General features: G+C 40.4%; 1 protein-coding gene across 3 annotated transcripts in view; it reads right to left on the bottom strand.

Annotated features, from left to right (window-relative positions):
- The window catches only part of RAPGEF4 (Rap guanine nucleotide exchange factor 4), a 294,249-nt gene that overhangs the window by 246,767 nt on the left and 28,577 nt on the right, over nt 1–18,905 (bottom strand). Inside the window, exon 2 of one of the 3 annotated variants that reach the window (XM_032880468.1) lies at nt 8,746–8,794. The exons of the other annotated variants lie outside the window; for them this stretch is intronic. Within the exon in view, the coding sequence (XP_032736359.1) occupies nt 8,746–8,759 (14 nt within the window). The 5' untranslated portion in view covers nt 8,760–8,794. The remainder of the gene's footprint in view (nt 1–8,745; nt 8,795–18,905) is intronic. 3 annotated transcript variants of the gene reach the window in all.

The following is an 18,905-nucleotide window of genomic DNA, read 5'->3' as shown; positions in this document are numbered from 1 at the left end:
AAGAAAAAAATGAAGAAAAAATAGCTGAAATTTTTTTCAATTAAAAGGGCAGTAAATATCTTTAAGGAGCCTGAAATGTTATGAAGCAAAATTTCTACTTTATAATTATGGTGTGTTAAAGATGGCCACACATGCTTTGCCATTATCTCTATCTCAAGAATTGAGACTTATTTGCCCTCCTAATGGCTCTGGGCTGACTCTGTGACCAAAAGAATGTGGTGGAAGTGTTATCATGTCACTTACATTAAGCATTACCACTAACAAGCTGTACTACCTCAAGCAGTTACTTAACCTCTCTACTTTTGGCTTCCTTCTATCCAAAAGGGAGCCATGAGGCTAAATTATCTCTCTGATTCTGTCCATCTTTAGAAAAGTCTAGAGAAATTATGTAGAGAGCCAACAAGTAAATAATAAATAAAAATAAATCAGGTACTTTGCATCTTAGAATCTAAATACCTTGACCAAATTGGATTGGGGCTTCCATATCTATGGCTAAGTCAAAGTACACTCAGGAATTTGGTTGCAATAATGTTTTCTATATGGTATAGCTATGGCCTATAAACTAGAGATTATGTAGTTTAGGGTCCTGTCAGCTAATATTGTGTCATACCCACCTAATCTAAGAAACCTTATTTCTATAGTTCCAACCCCATGAATACTAGGGAAAATAGATGCCTTGAATTTCATTCTTTTTGGAAATAGGTTGTGGTACCCTTTCAGAGTGTAAAATGGCAAGAGCAGTCCTCACCAATACAAATTTCCAGCACGCCTCACTGCAGAGGATGAAGTGCCCCAGGCAGCAACACGATTTGTGCCAAGGACATATGGCAGAGATTATGATTAGTCAGGGGTGAAGATTCAATTTGACAGTCTTTCTTTATAGTGTTAGTCATTTTGGTTTCCAAAGTGATCAGAATTAATAGTCCAAACCAGGTAGGCTGTTATCTAGAGTGCTGGTTTCATAAAAAGAAAGCCACCCTTGCATATAATTTCAGGTAAGTTTGAATGATTGCACCCAGCGATTATGACTACCCAGGCAATAAGATGCCTAGAGACAGAGTTCCCAAAGGGCCAGTGGCAGACTGATGCCTGTATCAGAGAGAGGCCTTGTGACAGTCATGTATACTCCATTTAGTAACAGAATACTGTGACTCTCTGTCTACGCCTAACAAATAGATCTAGTTTGAGAGGTCATAACAGCCTTCCTAAGTGCCAGAATCTGGTCCACCTCTTCTAGTCCTCCTATAAGGAATAGGGAGCCACTCCTCAGGGCCAGCAAGAATTAGATGCTCACACCCACACCAGTCCCAAGTCTCTGAGCAAGCAAAATAGGAATTACCTTTGTCTCACAGCTTTTCTTCACCCAAGCAAAGATAAAGAACATTATTAGAATTCTGAATTTCAGTCTCTAACCTCTTTTATTCAACAAGTCCACTGTGTGTGGACCAAGTGCAAAGCTTTTGAGAATTACAGAAGAATGATACTTTGATTATGCCCTAAAGCAACTTCTGATCTATAAGGGGATCTAAGACCTCTGTCTAAATGATGCTAATACAAGGATGAAAGCAGTCTTGTGGGTCCATATAAAGGTACACAGATATCTATATAAAAACTCCTGGGGACTGAGAGCTGGACAAGACAAGAGCGAGTAGAGAAGGCTTCACAGAGAATGTTTTTCTTCCAATTCTCAATTTTCCACAGCATTTTAGCTGAAAATTGAACTGGGTCATGGAAAGTGGACAGAAATTGTATAAGTAAAAACATAAGGTAGGTTTCCAGGCAACAGGGTGATAAAGCATGAGCAAAGACATGGAGTAACAAATTACAGGTCCATAGTTGTCCGTAGTTTCAATGGTTTGAAGTTCCAATGGTTTCTCAAAGAGGAAAACTGAGAAATAAGATTGGAACCCTATGGGGCAGGGCTGGAAAGCCAGCTGGTAAGGGTACAGACTTTATTCTGCTAACCATGGAGGACCAGTGGAGATTTTAAAGACCTGAAAAAGCTAGAGCAATAATTTGGAAAATCTGTCTTCTCACAGGGAATGAACTGGAAGAGAAAGGGACAAAAGGTATAGAGACTAATTAGGACAGAGCCCTAGAGCTCCATATGTCATGTTCATTCAGGTGTGACAATAACTATAGCTCTCTTCTTCTCTCTCCATTGCCCACTTAGAAATAGTGTGGCACTAAGTCCAGTTTTCCCTGAAACAATCATTGCTCATACCTATAGTCCCAGTGAAATTGTTAATACTCCCCCATTCACTCTCGAAAGTATCCCAGTTTGGACAATAAGTTATACATGCACCTAACTTAGACAAACCTCTCATTTGACCTTTCTGCAGGTGCTCTCCTAGATATCAAGGAAGCACAGACAATTTGTATAATTCACAGTCCACTTTCTTCCTTACTCACCATTTGTCTCCCTCCCCATGTAACTAGGCAATCTTCATTCTTTTGGCTCTCAAGTGTCTGCTGCCTCATTCCACCACTCCAGGATGGTAGAGTAGAGCAGAATGTAGTTCTGAGTGAAAAGGCACTGTTGTTGAGAGAAGGGAGGTTGGGAGAGCTAAGGAGACACACCAAGAGGACATAGGGACTCTCAGGGCTAAGGCAGGGAAAGATGGACGACAGGGCCCACCAGCTGTATGAGTAAGATTCCAGACCTTTGTCTTTTCCCATCTGCAAGTGTCAGTGGGCGTGTGAAGATGATGAAAGGGTACACAGAATGACTAAAAATATGGCTTAACTGCATGAAAGTAATCCTAATTATAGTCATTTACTTGAACATCATATGAACCATTTGTCCCTAATTACACTGCTGTCCAAGTACAGATATGTAAATCATGAAAGGTGTCAGATCATTTTTATTATGGTTTTATTTGATTATAATAGTAATTTTTCTATGTGTGTTTATAATTATGGTTTGTTACTCATGTGGCATGACCACTTGTTTACAATATTGATTCCTTCTCGTATTAATACATCATCTTCTACAGTAAAAAATCTGAGATCTTCAGACACCAATAAACTTTTTTTGGGGAAAAAATACCACACCAATAGAAATGATCTTTGAAAAGCAATGTAAATGTGCAAAAAGTGACACTACATTTCTGGGTGGACCAAGAATACTAAATGGAAAGGAGAACACTCTAGACATTCAGATGGAAGTCAATTTAATGAGTTTAATCCAAGAAAGAGATAAAGTGGTTATCGACATTTCCTGGAAGAGTTGGAAATATGCTCATTTCCTGAACAAATTCAGGAAGCAGGTGTTTAAGGCAAATTAATAATCCTGGCTTTATAATCCAACTAGTACAAATAAACAAAAAACACAAAATGCTTTGGTAAGAAAATAAACTTGACTCTTGCTTAGCAGAGTCCTGGCACACAATAGGCACTTGGTTATTCACATGGTCACTCAACAAACACAGTAGTATTGAGTGAATCCTTAACTCATTAAATTCATTTTATAATGAATATTGAAATGATTTTTTAGTCTATTTTAAATATGTTGATTTTTTTAGTCTCTGAATTCAAAAATTCTCTTTGTATCAGTGTCTAAATTTCAACGGTTATTAGTTTCTCCTGGATGGACAACATTTTTTATTTTTCCTTGAGAAACACATTTTTCTTCATAGTTTAAATGTACCCTTTTATTTAACCCTCACCCTAGGCCGCTCTATTGTTTATGATATAACAACTGTACTTTTACCTCATTGTTAGGAGTCAACTTACGTGAAGGTACACGTAAATTAACGTTTTAAAAGTAACACTAAAAATAAAAAAGTTTTAAAAATAATACTTATTTCCCCTCTTAATTACAGAAATACATTGGGAAAAATATTAGGGGGAAAACTCACCGACAATTGTAACCTCCTCAAACAGCCTCAATCTACTGTATATTTTCCAATCTTTATCTAGCAGGCTAGCTAGCAAAAATCTAAAACCTGTTTTACTTCTCACAAGTTGTACCAAACTATATATATATAACTCTGTAACCACTGAACATTTTACACTACAGCCTAACAGAGCCTTCCAACCTTTTTAAAAGTCATGGCACTCATAGAAAATGGCTGAGATGAACAGACACTTCTCCAAAGAAGACATACAAAAGGCTAACAGACACATGAGAAAATGTTCATCATCACTAGCCATCAGGGAGATTCAAATCAAAACCACATTGAGATACCAACTTACACCAGTTAGAATGGTCAAAATGAACATGACAGTAAACAACGTGTGTTGCAGAGGATGTGGAGAAAGGGGAATCCTCTTACACTGTTGGTGGGAATGCAAGTTGGTACAGCCACTTTGGAAAACAGTGTGGGATTCCTTAAGAAATTAAAAATAGAGCTTCCCTATGACTCTGCAATTTCACTACTGGGTATTTACCCCAAAGATACAGATGAAGTGAAAAGAAGGGCCATATGTACCCCAATGTTTATAGCAGCAATGGCCACAGTCACCAAACTGTGGAAAGAACCAAGATGCCCTTCAACGGACGAATGGATAAGGAAGATGTGGTCCATATATACTATGGAGTATTATGCCTCCATCAGAAAGGATGAATACCCAACTTTTGTATCAACATGGACGGGACCGGAGGAGATTATGCTAAGTGAAATAAGTCAAGCAGAGAGAGTTAATTATCATATGCTTTCGCTTATTTGTGGAGCATAAGGAATAACACAGAGGACATGGGGAGATGGAGAGGAGAAGGGAGTTGGGGGAAACTGGAGGGAGAGATGAACCATGAGAGACTGTGGACTCTGAGAAACAAACTGACGGTTTTGGAGGGGAGGCGGGTGGGAGGTTGGGTGAGCCTGGTGGTGGGTATTATCGAGGGCACTTATTGTATGAAGCACTGGGTGTGGTGCCTAAGCAATGAATTCTGGAACACTGAAAAGAAATTAAAAAAATAAATAAAAATTAAAAAAAAAAAAAAGAAAGAAAATGGCTGAGATAAACAGATCAATGTTCCCCAGCCACTGCTAATGCTCAGGCCACCTCAAAGGCTGAGGGAATCAATCCCTCAGGCCGAAGGACCAACACTTCGGTTGGGAAGTTTTGGTGTAAGGGACCAGTTCTGCAAGTGTGATTGTTCAGGAACCAATGGAGGAGTGACAGTAAATGGCAACAGTCTTCACCTTAGCATTCATCCAGTGCCTACTGTATGTCACCATGATACTCTCCTCAAGATGAGTACATTCAAATAAGGCAAACATAACACCATAGGCAAACAATAACCCCATAGGCAAACAATTCAATACAATCTGGCACGCATTGTGTTGGAAAATAACAGTAAAAAGAGCATCTGCCATTTATTGTACTCTTATTAGAAGCCAACACTTGCTTTACATAAATTAACTCATTTAATCCTCATGATACTCTTTTAAGGTAGGTACTATTATCCTGAGGATGGGAAAACTGAGCCTGGAGGTATTGAGTAACTTTCCCCCAATCTCTCAGTCAGAAGAAGGAGCCAGAACTGGAACCTGGTCCACTGATTGTACTCCTACCCACCATATTTTCAATCAGGTCCACCAGAGATGTGTGACTGCCCCAGGCAAGCTGACAACTGGGGGCCACTTCAGACATTCTCTGGCTATATTAATTCATTGTTTACTTAGCAGAAAGGCTGAGAACATGATAGGGGAATACATAGGAAGACCAGGCATTGGCAACCCTTAGCTCCTGTGTTCCCTCAAGCAACTCGGCCATGGCCCAGCTCTGCATATCCTACTTAGTGAAAATGCAAGCCAACATCCAAACTAAGTGACTGTACGTACACATACCATGAATAATGCCAACAAAAACTAAGCCTGCATTTAATTAGTACCACCTTCTTTAGAAGAGAGTTAAACTGTCTGTGGTTAGTCATGAGCACCTTACTAATCCACTCTCTCAGCACCTCATTATAGTGCATCTGCCAGTCCTAAACAGCATCCTTTGAATTAAGAGTGTGGTAAGTCTAGAGTCGCCAGGTTTTGCAAATGCAAAACAGGACACCCACTTAAATTTGAATTTCAGATACAGAATGAATAATTTTTAGTATAATTATGTCCCATTGCAATAACCAGAACATATTTATATTTTTCTGAAATTCAAATTTAATTGAGTGTCTTACATTTTATCTGGGAAACCTAGGTAAGTTCAATTTTCTCCACTTCTTATTTCTGTTGATGTTTCAGAACCTCTTCTAGATTGGTGCCCCATGACAACTGCCTTGAAGTCACACACAGGAAGTAGAAATAGAGATCCAAAGCCTGTGCTTCCCCACTGCTCTTTGTGCTTCTCAGGGAACATACTCATCATCCTTAGTGATATCCAGTACTGCCTGAGAATGAAAGGGCAGCCATGGGACAGAGGGAGCTTCTATTCAGAGCATAAATTTTACTGAAAGATTTTTGGGATTTAAAAAATTCATTTAAAATTTTAAAATTTCTGAGATTTGATTTTTTTAAAAGAACTTATCACATGAATATGCAGTCGACTTCTGGCTTTCCATCTTGGTCAATGTCAAGTTTCTTCCTGAAAACCATGGGTCATAAAAATTTTTACGTGTCAGTAAAAATACTGCACATTTGGTACTTTGACGTTATATGGGAATCCCCAGAATCAACTCTGCAGTGCAGAAACAGTGAGCAATGTCTTTGGCGAGAACTGATTATGCTATCGTCACCAGTGCGTACAGCTGGCACTCTTCCGCCTCAGTGTTCACGCCAGGAAGTGTGATTTCTTGATGAATCCATAGAAGCTTTTATTTTCCCCCTTTTGGCTGTAAAAAATTTACTGGCTTCCACAAACTAGTGCAACTTCCTACTGGAATTGCTTAAAATGTGATAAATAAAATGTTTTGTTTACAAACATGAGATTATAAATAGCTCCATTTTCTGTTTTAGTGAGTGTCCCCATAACAAAAGCAATCTAAATTAAGATGTTTTTTTTTTGATAGATGTATTTTTCCTCTTTCCATCTTAAAATGACAATGCATGTCCTATATGAATGACTATCTGTTGCTGCATTCATCCTCTAATGACCTTGAGCTCCCTGACTGAAATAGCTTCCAAGATTTCACCTGGTAGAAATTTAGACCCATCTGTGCACAAGCAGTGCATACACTTTGTCCAAGTCAGTAAAAAATTCATCCATCAAAACGTCAGAAATCTGGGGCGCCTGGGTGGCTCAGTGGGTTGGGGCCTCTGCCTTCGTGATCTCAGGGTCCTGGGATGGAGCCCAACATCGGGCTCTCTGCTCAGCGGGGAGCCTTCTTCCCACCCCACCCTCTGCCTACTTGTGATCTCTGTCTGTCAAATAAACAAATAAAATCTTAAAAAAAGAATTTTTAAAAAAGAAAAAACGTCAGGAATCACTGAAGACTATGGCACCTAATGTCACTCTTTAAACTTTCCACAATGAACTTGACAGTGAAGATGTTGGCACACTCAGGCCACAGACAATTATTTACTGGTACACACAACAGTAGATCTAAGAAGCATAAGATATGTTTGTATGTCTATTTCAGTTACATGTTTTATCATTGTGGAGATACAAATGAGCCCAAACCTTTTTTATATCTTGCCTGGGAAAATCCTGAGCTATAACTATGCAGAAATGTGACTCTTACAACAACATCCAATTATGCACATTTTGAAGGAAAGTTGCCAGAATTTTTTGCAGCTAAAGACAGCAGACTTGGCTAGAAGCAAAACAATCCAAACCAAAACCAAACAAGAAATGCAGAAATTGCTTGTAGCTTTCCTTGAGGATGGTTTCAGAATCATCTTGAAAGGTAAAAATGCATACGATAGGAAAGAGTGGGTAAAACACGCTACCCAATAGTTATGTCCAAACTTTTCCAGGTCAAAAAAAGAGGCAAACACACTGAAGAGATACTCCCATCAGATAATTCCATCAAACAACAAACTGGCCTATGTTCAAAAGGTATGGCTGAACTGGCTGAAAGACAGAGTTTAACATGATTTTTTATCAAGCAGTAGGATAAAAACAGGAACAGAAATCATTTCTCGCAAATAGTTAAAATGGGGGGTAGATTAAACATATATTGACATGAACAGTAACATGAACAATGACTGAGGGTTAAAAATAAACACATGAAGAAACAAACAATACTTGGTTGTGAATTTTCAACAACACACATCTTAATGACATATAACAACAGAACTATCAGGAAGCCTGAGGGTCTGCAGAGCTGCGCTGCAGATTCAAACTGGGGAGTTCTAGCACACACATCTGTTAAATCCATGACGAAGATGAAATGGTTCCAAGAAAGTTGCCTCGTAAGAAAAACAAGTTGAAAATGAAACCCCAGAGAACACTATTTTCTTTCTGCTTTCTCAGAAAACAAAGATAACAGTGGTCATGTTGCCAGCTTTCTATTTTTTTAATTTTCAACACCATAGAAATAAGGGTCCATAGACATGGAGGGTGCAAGAATTTTTAAAATCTTATCCCAAAGTCAGCTATCAATGAATATCAAGTACAGACTGGGAAAAAGAAAAAGAAAGCAACACTCAGTGACAAGAAGTTTGAAACACGAAAGAAGAGAATTATTGACAGTAAAAAAGAACACCCACACATACAGGTGCTAGCATGAAGACAAGGAATGAGTTCATACTGGCTGCAGGAGAGTTAGACAATAAACTGACGGAAGCTGAGGGTAGAGGGGGCTGCAGGAGTCGAAGACTAGGGAGGGAATGTAACATGAGCACCAACACAGGTTACCTGGATTCAGCCATAACGAACTCACAGGTAACTCTGGCCAGACCAGCTTCTGTGGAAAAGTGAGAAGAGTATGGGTCCTTTGGTATACACAAGCTATTGTTGCTATTTTGCAATTATTTTCCCTATGGTATAGTTGTCTATTATATGTTTTACATGAATATTCATAGTAGTTTTATTTGTATCAGCCCCCAAGCTAGGAATAACCCAGATGTCCACCAATAGATGTTTGAAGAAACTAATTCTGCATATCCCACCCTATGGAATACTAATCAGAAATAAAAAGATAGAAGCTGTTGCTACATATTACATTGGTAAATCTCAAAACAATTATGCTGAGCGAAAACAGCATCCACAAAAGACTACCTACTAAATGATTCTACTTATATGAAACTCAGAAAATGCAAACTAATCTGTAGTGACCAAAGTAGATATTAAGGTGCACTGGAGAATTTAGGCGTGAGGGGTAGGTTTGCTATCTCAATTGTGACCATGGCTTCACAAGTGATACATAAGCCAAAACTCACCAAATTGTGTAATTTAGACATGTGTACTTTATTTTATGAATTTCTATTTCAATAAAGTTGTTTTTAATAAACATATAAAATAAAATTGAGAGTTCATATCCTCAATTCAACCAAAATATGTTATAAAATATAATAAATTTGCAAAAAGTCTTTTTTTTTAATTTTATTTTTTATAAACATATATTTTTTTTTCCCCAGGGGTACAGGTCTGTGAATCTCCAGGTTTACACACTTCACAGCACGCATCATAGCACATACCCTACCCAATGTCCATAACCCCACCCCCCCTCTCCCCAACCCCCCCCCCCCCCAGCAACCCTTAGTTTGTTTTGTGAGATTAAGAGTCACTTATGGTTTGTCTCCCTCCCAATCCCAACTTGTTTCATTTACTCTTCTCCTACCCCATTAACCCCCCATGTTGCATCTCCTCTCCCTCATATCAGGGAGATCATATGATAGTTGTCTTTCTCCGATTGGCTTATTTCGCTAAGCATGATACCCTCTAGTTCCATCCACGTTGTCGCAAATGGCATGATTTCATTTCTTTTGATGGCTGCATAGTATTCCATTGTATATATATACCACATCTTCTTTATCCGTTCGTCTGTTGATGGACATCTAGGTTCTTTCCATAGTTTGGCTATTGTAGACATTGCTGCTATAAACATTCGGGTGCACGTGCCCCTTCGGATCACTACGTTTGTATCTTTAGGGTAAATACCCAGCAGTGCAATTGCTGGGTCATAGGGTAGCTCTATTTTCAACATTTTGAGGAACCTCCATGCTGTTTTCCAGAGTGGTTGCACCAGCTTGCATTCCCACTAACAGTGTAGGAGGGTTCCCCTTTCTCCGCATCCTCGCCAGCATCTGTCATTTCCGGACTTGTTAATTTTAGCCATTCTGACTGGTGTGAGGTGGTATCTCATTGTGGTTTTGATTTGTATTTCCCTGATGCCGAGTGATATGGAGCACTTTTTCATGTGTCTGTTGGCCATCTGGATGTCTTCTTTGCAGAAATGTCTGTTCATGTCTTCTGCCCATTTCTTGATTGGATTATTTGTTCTTTGGGTGTTGAGTTTGCTAAGTTCTTTATAGATTCTGGACACTAGCCCTTTATCTGATATGTCGTTTGCAAATATCTTCTCCCATTCTGTCAGTTGTCTTTTGGTTTTGTGAACTGTTTCCTTTGCTGTGCAAAAGCTTTTGATCTTGATAAAATCCCAATAGTTCATTTTTGCCCTTGCTTCCCTTGCCTTTGGCGATGTTCCTAGGAAGATGTTGCTGCGGCTGAGGTCGAAGAGGTTGCTGCCTGTGTTCTCCTCAAGGATTTTGATGGATTCCTTTCTCACATTGAGGTCCTTCATCCATTTTGAGTCTATTTTCGTGTGTGGTGTAAGGAAATGATCCAATTTCATTTTTCTGCATGTGGCTGTCCAATTTTCCCAACACCATTTATTGAAGAGGCTGTCTTTTTTCCATTGGACATTCTTTCCTGCTTTGTCAAAGATTAGTTGACCATAGAGTTGAGGGTCTATTTCTTGGCTCTCTATTCTGTTCCATTGATCTATGTGTCTGTTTTTGTGCCAGTACCATGCTGTCTTGATGATGACAGCTTTGTAATAGAGCTTGAAGTCCAGAATTGTGATGCCACCAACTTTGGCTTTCTTTTTCAATATTCCTTTGGCTATACGCGGTCTTTTCTGGTTCCATATAAATTTTAGGATTATTTGTTCCATTTCTTTGAAAAAAATGGATGGTACTTTGATAGGAATTGCATTAAATGTGTAGATTGCTTTAGGAAGCATAGACATTTTCACAATATTTATTCTTCCAATCCAGGAGCATGGAACATTTTTCCATTTCTTTGTGTCTTCCTCAATTTCTTTCATGAGTACTTTATAGGTTTCTGTGTATAGATTCTTAGTCTCTTTGGTTAGGTTTATTCCTAGGTATCTTATGGTTTTGGGTGCAATTGTAAATGGGATGGACTCCTTAATTTCTCTTGCTTCTGTCTTGTTGTTGATGTAGAGAAATGCGACTGATTTCTGTGCATTGATTTTATATCCTGACACTTTACTGAATTCCTGTACAAGTTCTAGCAGTTTTGGAGTGGAGTCTTTTGGGTTTTCCACATATAGTATCATATCATCTGCGAAGAGTGATAGTTTGACCTCTTCTTTGCCGATTTGGATGCCTTTAATTTCCTTTTGTTGTCTGATTGCTGAGGCTGGGACTTCCAGTACTATGTTGAATAGCAGTGGTGATAACGGACATCCATGCCGTGTTCCTGACCTTAGCGGAAAAGCTTTCAGTTTTTCTCCATTGAGAATGATATTTGCGATGGGTTTTTCATAGATGGCTTTGATAATATTGAGGTATGTGCCCTCTATCCCGACACTTTGAAGAGTTTTGATCAGGAAGGGATGCTGTACTTTGTCAAATGCTTTTTCAGCATCTATGGAGAGTATCATATGGTTCCTGTTCTTTCTTTTATTAATGTGTTTTATCACATTGATTTGCGGATGTTGAACCAACCTTGCAGCCCTAGAATAAATCCCACTTGGTCGTGGTGAATAATCCTTTTAATGTACTGTTGAATCCTATTGGCTAGTATTTTGGTGAGAATTTTTGCATCTGTGTTCATCAAGGATATTGGTCTGTAGTTCTCTTTTTTGATGGGATCCTTGTCTGGTTTGGGGATCAAGGTGATGCTGGCCTCATAAAATGAGTTTGGAAGTTTTCCTTCCATTTCTATTTTTTGGAACAGTCTCAGGAGAATAGGAATTAGTTCTTCTTTAAATGTTTGGTAGAATTCCCCTGGGAAGCCGTCTGGCCCTGGGCTTTTGTTTGTTTGGAGATTTTTGATGACTGTTTCAATCTCCTTACTGGTTATGGGTCTGTTCAGGCTTTCTATCTCTTCCTGGTTCAGTTGTGGTAGTTTATAGGTCTCTAGGAATGCATCCATTTCTTCCAGATTGTCAAATTTGTTGGCATAGAGTTGCTCATAATATGTTCTTATGATTGTCTGTATTTCTTTGGTGTTCGTTGTGATCTCTCCTCTTTCACTCATGATTTTATTTATTTGGGTCCTTTCTCTTTTCTTTTTGATAAGTCTGGCCAGGGGTTTATCAATCTTATTAATTCTTTCAAAGAACCAGCTCCTAGTTTCATTGATTTGTTCTATTGTTTTTTTGGTTTCTATTTCATTGATTTCTGCTCTGATCTTTATGATTTCTCTTCTCCTGCTGGGTTTAGGGTTTCTTTCTTGTTCTTTCTCCAGCTCCTTTAGGTATAGGGTTAGGTTGTGTACCTGAGACCTTTCTTGTTTCTTGAGAAAGGCTTGTACCGCTATATATTTTCCTCTCAGGACTGCCTTTGTTGTGTCCCACAGATTTTGAACCGTTATATTTTCATTATTATTTGTTTCCATGAATTTTTTCAATTCTTCTTTAATTTCCTGGTTGACCCATTCATTCTTTAGAAGGATGCTGTTTAGTCGCCATGTATTTGGGTTCTTTCCGAATTTCCTCTTGCGATTGAGTTCTAGCTTCAGAGCATTGTGGTCTGAAAATATGCAGGGAATGATCCCAATCTTTTGATACCGGTTGAGACCTGATTTAGAACCAAGGATGTGATCTATTCTGGAGAATGTTCCATGTGCACTAGAGAAGAATGTGTATTCTGTTGCTTTGGGATGAAATGTTCTGAATATATCTGTGATGTCCATCTGGTCCAGTGTGTCATTTAAGGCCTTTATTTCCTTGTTGATCTTTTGCTTGGATGATCTGTCCATTTCATTGAGGGGAGTGTTAAAGTCCCCTACTATTATTGTATTATTGTCGATGTGTTTCTTTGATTTTGTTATTAATTGGTTTATGTAGTTGGCTGCTCCCACGTTAGGGGCATAGATATTTACAATTGTTAGATCTTGTTGGACAGACCCTTTGAGTATGATATAGTGTCCTTCTTCATCTCTTATTATAGTCTTTGGTTTAAAATCTAATTGATCTGATATAAGGATTGCCACTCCTGCTTTCTTCTGATGTCCATTAGCACGGTAAATTCTTTTCCACCCCCCTCACTTTAAATCTGAAGGTGTCTTCGGGTTTAAAATGAGTTTCTTGTAGGCAACATATAGATGGGTTTTGTTTTTTTATCCATTCTGATACCCTGTGTCTTTTGATTGGGGCATTTAGCCCATTAACATTCAGGGTAACTAATGAGAGATATGAATTTAGTGCCATTGTATTGCCTGTAAGGTGACTGTTATTGTATATTGTTTCTGTTCCTTTCTGATCTACTACTTTTAGTCTCTCTCTTTGCTTAGAGGACCCCTTTCAATATTTCCTGTAGAGCTGGCTTGGTGTTTGCAAATTCTTTCAGTTTTTGTTTGTCCTGGAAGCTTTTAATCTCTCCTTCTATTTTCAATGATATCCTAGCTGGATATAGTATTCTTGGCTGCATGTTTTTCTCGTTTAGTACTCTGAATATATCATGCCAGCTCTTTCTGGCCTGCCAGGTCTCTGTGGATAAGTCTGCTGCCAATCTAACATTTTTACCATTGTATGTTACAGACTTCTTCTCCCGGGCTGCTTTCAGGATTTTCTCTTTGTCACTAAGACTTGTAAATTTGACTATTAGGTGACGGGGTGTGGACCTATTCTTATTGATTTTGAGTGGGGTTCTCTGAACCTCCTGGATTTTGATGCTTGTTCCCTTTGCCATATTGGGGAAATTCTCTCCAATAATTCTCTCCAATATACCTTCTGCTCCCCCTCTCTCTTTCTTCTTCTTCTGGAATCCCAATTATTCTAATGTTGTTTCGTCTTATGGTGTCACTTATCTCTCGAATTCTGCCCTCGTGGTCCAGTAGCTGTTTGTCCCTCTTTTGCTCAGCTTCTTTATTCTCTGTCATTTGGTCTTCTATATCGCTAATTCTTTCTTCTGCCTCATTTATCCTAGCAGTGAGAGCCTCCATTTTTGATTGCACCTCATTAATAGCTTTTTTGATTTCAACTTGATTAGATTTTAGTTCTTTTATTTCTCCAGAAAGGGCTTTTATATCTCCCGAGAGGGTTTCTCTAATATCTTCCATGCCTTTTTCGAGCCCAGCTAGAACCTTGAGAATCGTCATTCTGAACTCTAGATCTGACATATTACCAATGTCTGTATTGATTAGGTCCCTAGCCTTTGGTACTGCCTCTTGTTCTTTTTTTTTTTTTGTGGTGAATTTTTCCGCCTTGTCATTTTGTCCAGATAAGAGTATATGAAGGAGCAAGTAAAATACTAAAAGGGTGGCAACAACCCCAGGAAAATATGCTTTAGCCAAATCAGAAGAGATCCCAAATCGTGAGGTGGGGGGGGGGGAAGGGGATAAAAAGAGGTTCAGAAAGAAAAAAAAAAAAGAAAAAAGAAAAAAGAAACAAATAAAAAAAGAAAACCAATAATAAAAAATATATATAAAGGAAAAAATATATATTTTTATTAGATAAACTAGTTAAAAAACGTTAAAAAAGGAAAGGGTAAAAGTTAAAAATAATTTAGCAGAAGAAGAGAAAAAAAATTGAAAAAGAAAAAAAAATTAAATTAACTGCAAGGCTAAAGAATCATGGGGAGAAAGCCATGAGTTCTGCGCTTTGCTTTCTCCTCCTCTGGAATTTCGCGGCTCTCCTTGGTATTGAAACTGCACTCCTCGTAAGTGAACTTTGTCCTGGCTGGATTTCTTGTTGATCTTCTGGGGGAGGAGCCTGTTGTAGTGATTCTCAAGTGTCTTTGCCCCAGGCGGAGTTGCACCGCCCTTACCAGGGGCCGGGCTGAGTAATCCGCTCGGGTTTGCTTTCGGGAGCTTTTGTTCCCTGATCGCTTTCCGTAGAGTTCCGGAGGACGGGAATGAAGATGGTGGCCTCTCAGTCTCTGGCCCGGAGGAGCCAAGAGCTCGGGGCCCCACTCCTCAGTGCGCCCTCAGAGAACAGTGCCCAATTACTCCCGTCTGCCTGGCCTCCGGCCGTGCTCCAAGCTCACTGAGCCTGCGACCGGTTCAAGGTAAGCCCAAGCTGTGATCTCACTCCTCGGCTCCGTCTCTGTAGCCGGCTTCCCCGTTCTAATACCTGCAAGTTCTGAGACACTCAGACACCCCGATCCTTCTGTGACCCTGCGGGACCTGAGGCCACGCTGACCCCGCGTGGGCTTCACCCCGGTTAAGCCTCTGGAACGATGTCCCTCAGCGGAACAGATTTTTAAAAGTCCTGATTTTGTGCTCCGTTGCTCCGCCGCTTGCCGGGAGCCGGCCCCTCCCCCGCCGTCTATCTTCCCGTCCCTTTGGATTCACTTCTCCGCCATTCCTACCTTTCAGAAAGTGGTTGATTTTCTGTTTCTAGAATTGCTGTTCTTCTTCTCTTCGGTCTCCTGTTGGATTTGTAGGTGTTTGCAATCTTTAGATAAGCTATCTAGCTGATCTCCCACAACCTGAAGTAGTCTCAGCCTGCTACTTCTCCGCCATCTTGACTCCCCCCGCAAAAAGTCTTTTTAAATTAGAAATGGTAAGAGACAAGAACTCTAATTCATATACAGCACTAAAACACAAAATGGCCTTCAGATCCCAGTCCAGGAAAATCCTGACCTTCTGAAAGTCTGGCTATGCACAGGATTCAGAAGTGACAGCTACTTCGTGTCCTCCCCTGATGCTCACAACCCAGAACTCAAGGTCTGAAGATTACAGGAAGTTTCTTAACAATATGCAGATTCCCCACAAACCCCGACAGTCCACTCAGCTATCTCACTTTCTCCTGCTCACGGTGGCAGCCAAAATGTAAGATAAGGGAACCCAGGACACAAGCAGTAGACAAGACATCTCCAGGTTCTCTGTTGATTTTGCTAGCTTTACCCACATCTGATGCTCCTCAGGTCAGTAGAAAATAGGAGGAAGTCATTGCCATGTCTGGACCCAAACTCACATACACATAGAACTTCAGCATCCAGCTATACATACTTAGCATAGGCACAATCACTTTGATCTCAGCTATCAGCCTCCCCAGAGACATGTTGATCTCGACCCTCTGGACTGGAGAGATGACAAGGCACTGGAGACAAAAAGACTGCCTTTGTTCTCTCTCCTGAGACAAGTGAAGCAGATGTTGGGTTTGCAGAATAGTAAACAGAGGTCTTGAGAATAGTTTGGGCAAATGGAGTGGGTCAGTTCTTTTCTGAGTTTTATTATCACTGTCTGTACTAGATTGAATACTGTCTTTCAAAAACATATGTCCACCTGGAACTCAGAATGTATCCCTATTTAGAAACAGTGTCTTTGCAGATGCGATGAGTTAAGAGAAGGTCATACTGGACTAGGATAGAGTCTAAATCCAGTATGACTGATGTCCTTATAAGAAGAGAAGACACACAGAAACAGACACTGAGGAAAAAAGGCCATGTGACAGTGGAGGCAGAAAACGGAGCAGTGCAGCACAAGTCAAGGAATGCCAAGGATTGCTGGCACCCACTGAAGCTAGAAAGAAGCAAGAAAGGATCCTCTTCTAGAACCTTTAGAGGAAGCATAGCCCTGCAGACCTCTTGACTTTGAACTATTAACTTCAAGGATTGTGAGACAATACTGTTGTTTAGAGAATCCACTTTGTGGTAATTTGTTGCGGCAGCTAAACAAATGAATATGTGGTCACATAGAAATTCCCCATTCCAGAGCAAATCCTCAGATCCTTGTTCACTGCTGGCTCCAGCTCTGATGTGGCTGACCAGATTGCCCACTGCCAGGTTTTCACGGTTTTGCTTCTTCAGTGAAACTGAAAGCACTATGGACAGATTGAGCTTTATGTCAATCTCCATGACCAAAAAGGCTTCTTCAGTGAAACTGAAAGCAGTATGGACAGATTGAGCTTTATGTCAGTCTCCATGACCAAAAAGGAAGGCACCTTAGACAGATGCTGTGTCCACACATCATAGAGTACAGCTCCCCAAAGGAGTCCCTGAAAAGGGAGTAGGTCAGTGCTTTCTGGAGTTCAGCCAGAAATTAAGCCTTAATATAAGGTGTTTTCCACTGGTATACTCTCAGCTATATCTAACAGGATCTTGACTAACTGCTACCCTTTTATTGGACAGGTGAGATCATATTTTCCACTCTTATCCTGCCACACCCATCTCACCTACCATCCTTTGAATGAATTTCCATTGGAAAGCCAAACAAAATAAAGGCAAGGAATTCACCAATCTTTGTAGGGCTACAGGCTTTGGGGTATGATACTTCTCCAGGCTCCATGTTTATTCAACTTCAAATAAAAATTTATCTACTTTGGGGCACCTGGATGGTGCAGTTGGTTAAACCTCTGCCTTCAGCTCAGGTCATGATGCCAGGGGCCTGGGATCAAACCCTGCATTGGGCTCCCTGCTCAGTGGAGAGTCTGCTTCTTACTTTTTCTCTCCCTCTGCTTCTCCTCCTGCTCATGCTCACTCTCTCTGTCTCAAATAAATAAGTAAAATCTTTTCAAAATATGTATCTACTTTGTTTAAGAAGCATGTAAGGAAATAAACTGTATTTACTGGTGAACACAGGAATCCTGAATGGTAATGGTCATGACATTGTAGTTAGCATTGGTTTTTACAAGTTGAGTAGTATTTCCGCTAATTTGTATACAGAATTTCTTTATTAGCATGATCAAAAAATGCCGGAAAAGGAGGGGAGGAGCAAGACGGTGGAGGAGTAGGAGACCAAATATCATCAGGTCCCAGGAGTTCAGCTAGATAGTTATCAAACCATTCTGAACACCTACAAACACAACAGCAGATAAAAGAGAAGAGCAGCAATTCTAGGAACAGAAAATCGACCACTTTCTGGAAAGTAGGACATGCAGAGAAGTGAATCTGAAGCAATGGGAAGATAGACCGTGGGGGAGGGGCTGGCTCCAAGCAGGCGGTGGAGCAGAGGAGCACAAAATCGGAACTTTTAAAAGTCTGCTCCACTGAGGGACATCCCTCCAGAGGCTAAGTGAGGGGCGAAGCCCTCACGGGGACAGTGTGGTCTCAGGACCCCCAGGGACACAAAAAGACCAGGGGTGTCTCAGGGTGGCAGAACTCCCAGGTATCAGAGCGGAGTGCGGTGTCAGCTCAGGATTACCTTAAACTATGATCCAAGGCACAGTTGAGCCATTATTCTTTGAGAAGGGACCCCACAAGTGGCAGATCCAGAGAGAGCCCCCCCTTCCTCCTCCAGGAGGAGTGGTGTGGAAGTGTATGGCAGGAATCTGCTGGGTTTGGAGACTCCAAACAGGGCTGTGCGCAGGAGACAGAAATGCTTGGAAACAGGCTGGGTGAGCTTGGAGTGCGGCCAGAGACCAGGGAGATGGGAGGGACTGACTGCTTTTCTCTGAGGGCATACTAAGGAGTGGGGCTCCAAGTTCTCAGCCTCTACAGGGCTGGAGACTGGGAGGGCACCATTTTCATTCCTGTTGTCCAAAGCTGTACAGAAAGTGTTCAGGGAACAAAAGCTCCCAAGAGCAAACCTGAGCAGATTACTTAGTCTGGCCCCTGGGAAGGGCAGTACAATTCCACCTTGGGCAAAGACAATTTCAAATCACTGCAAAAGGCCCCTCCCCCAGAAGATCCCAAGAACATCCAACCAAGACCAAGTTC

Source organism: Lontra canadensis, unplaced genomic scaffold (assembly GCF_010015895.1).
Source record: "Lontra canadensis isolate GAN:19392208 unplaced genomic scaffold, GSC_riverotter_1.0 scaffold69, whole genome shotgun sequence".
Lineage (NCBI taxonomy): Eukaryota > Metazoa > Chordata > Mammalia > Carnivora > Mustelidae > Lontra > Lontra canadensis.
The sequence above is the reverse complement of the archived record's forward strand: the minus strand, read 5'-3'. Positions and strand labels throughout refer to the sequence as shown.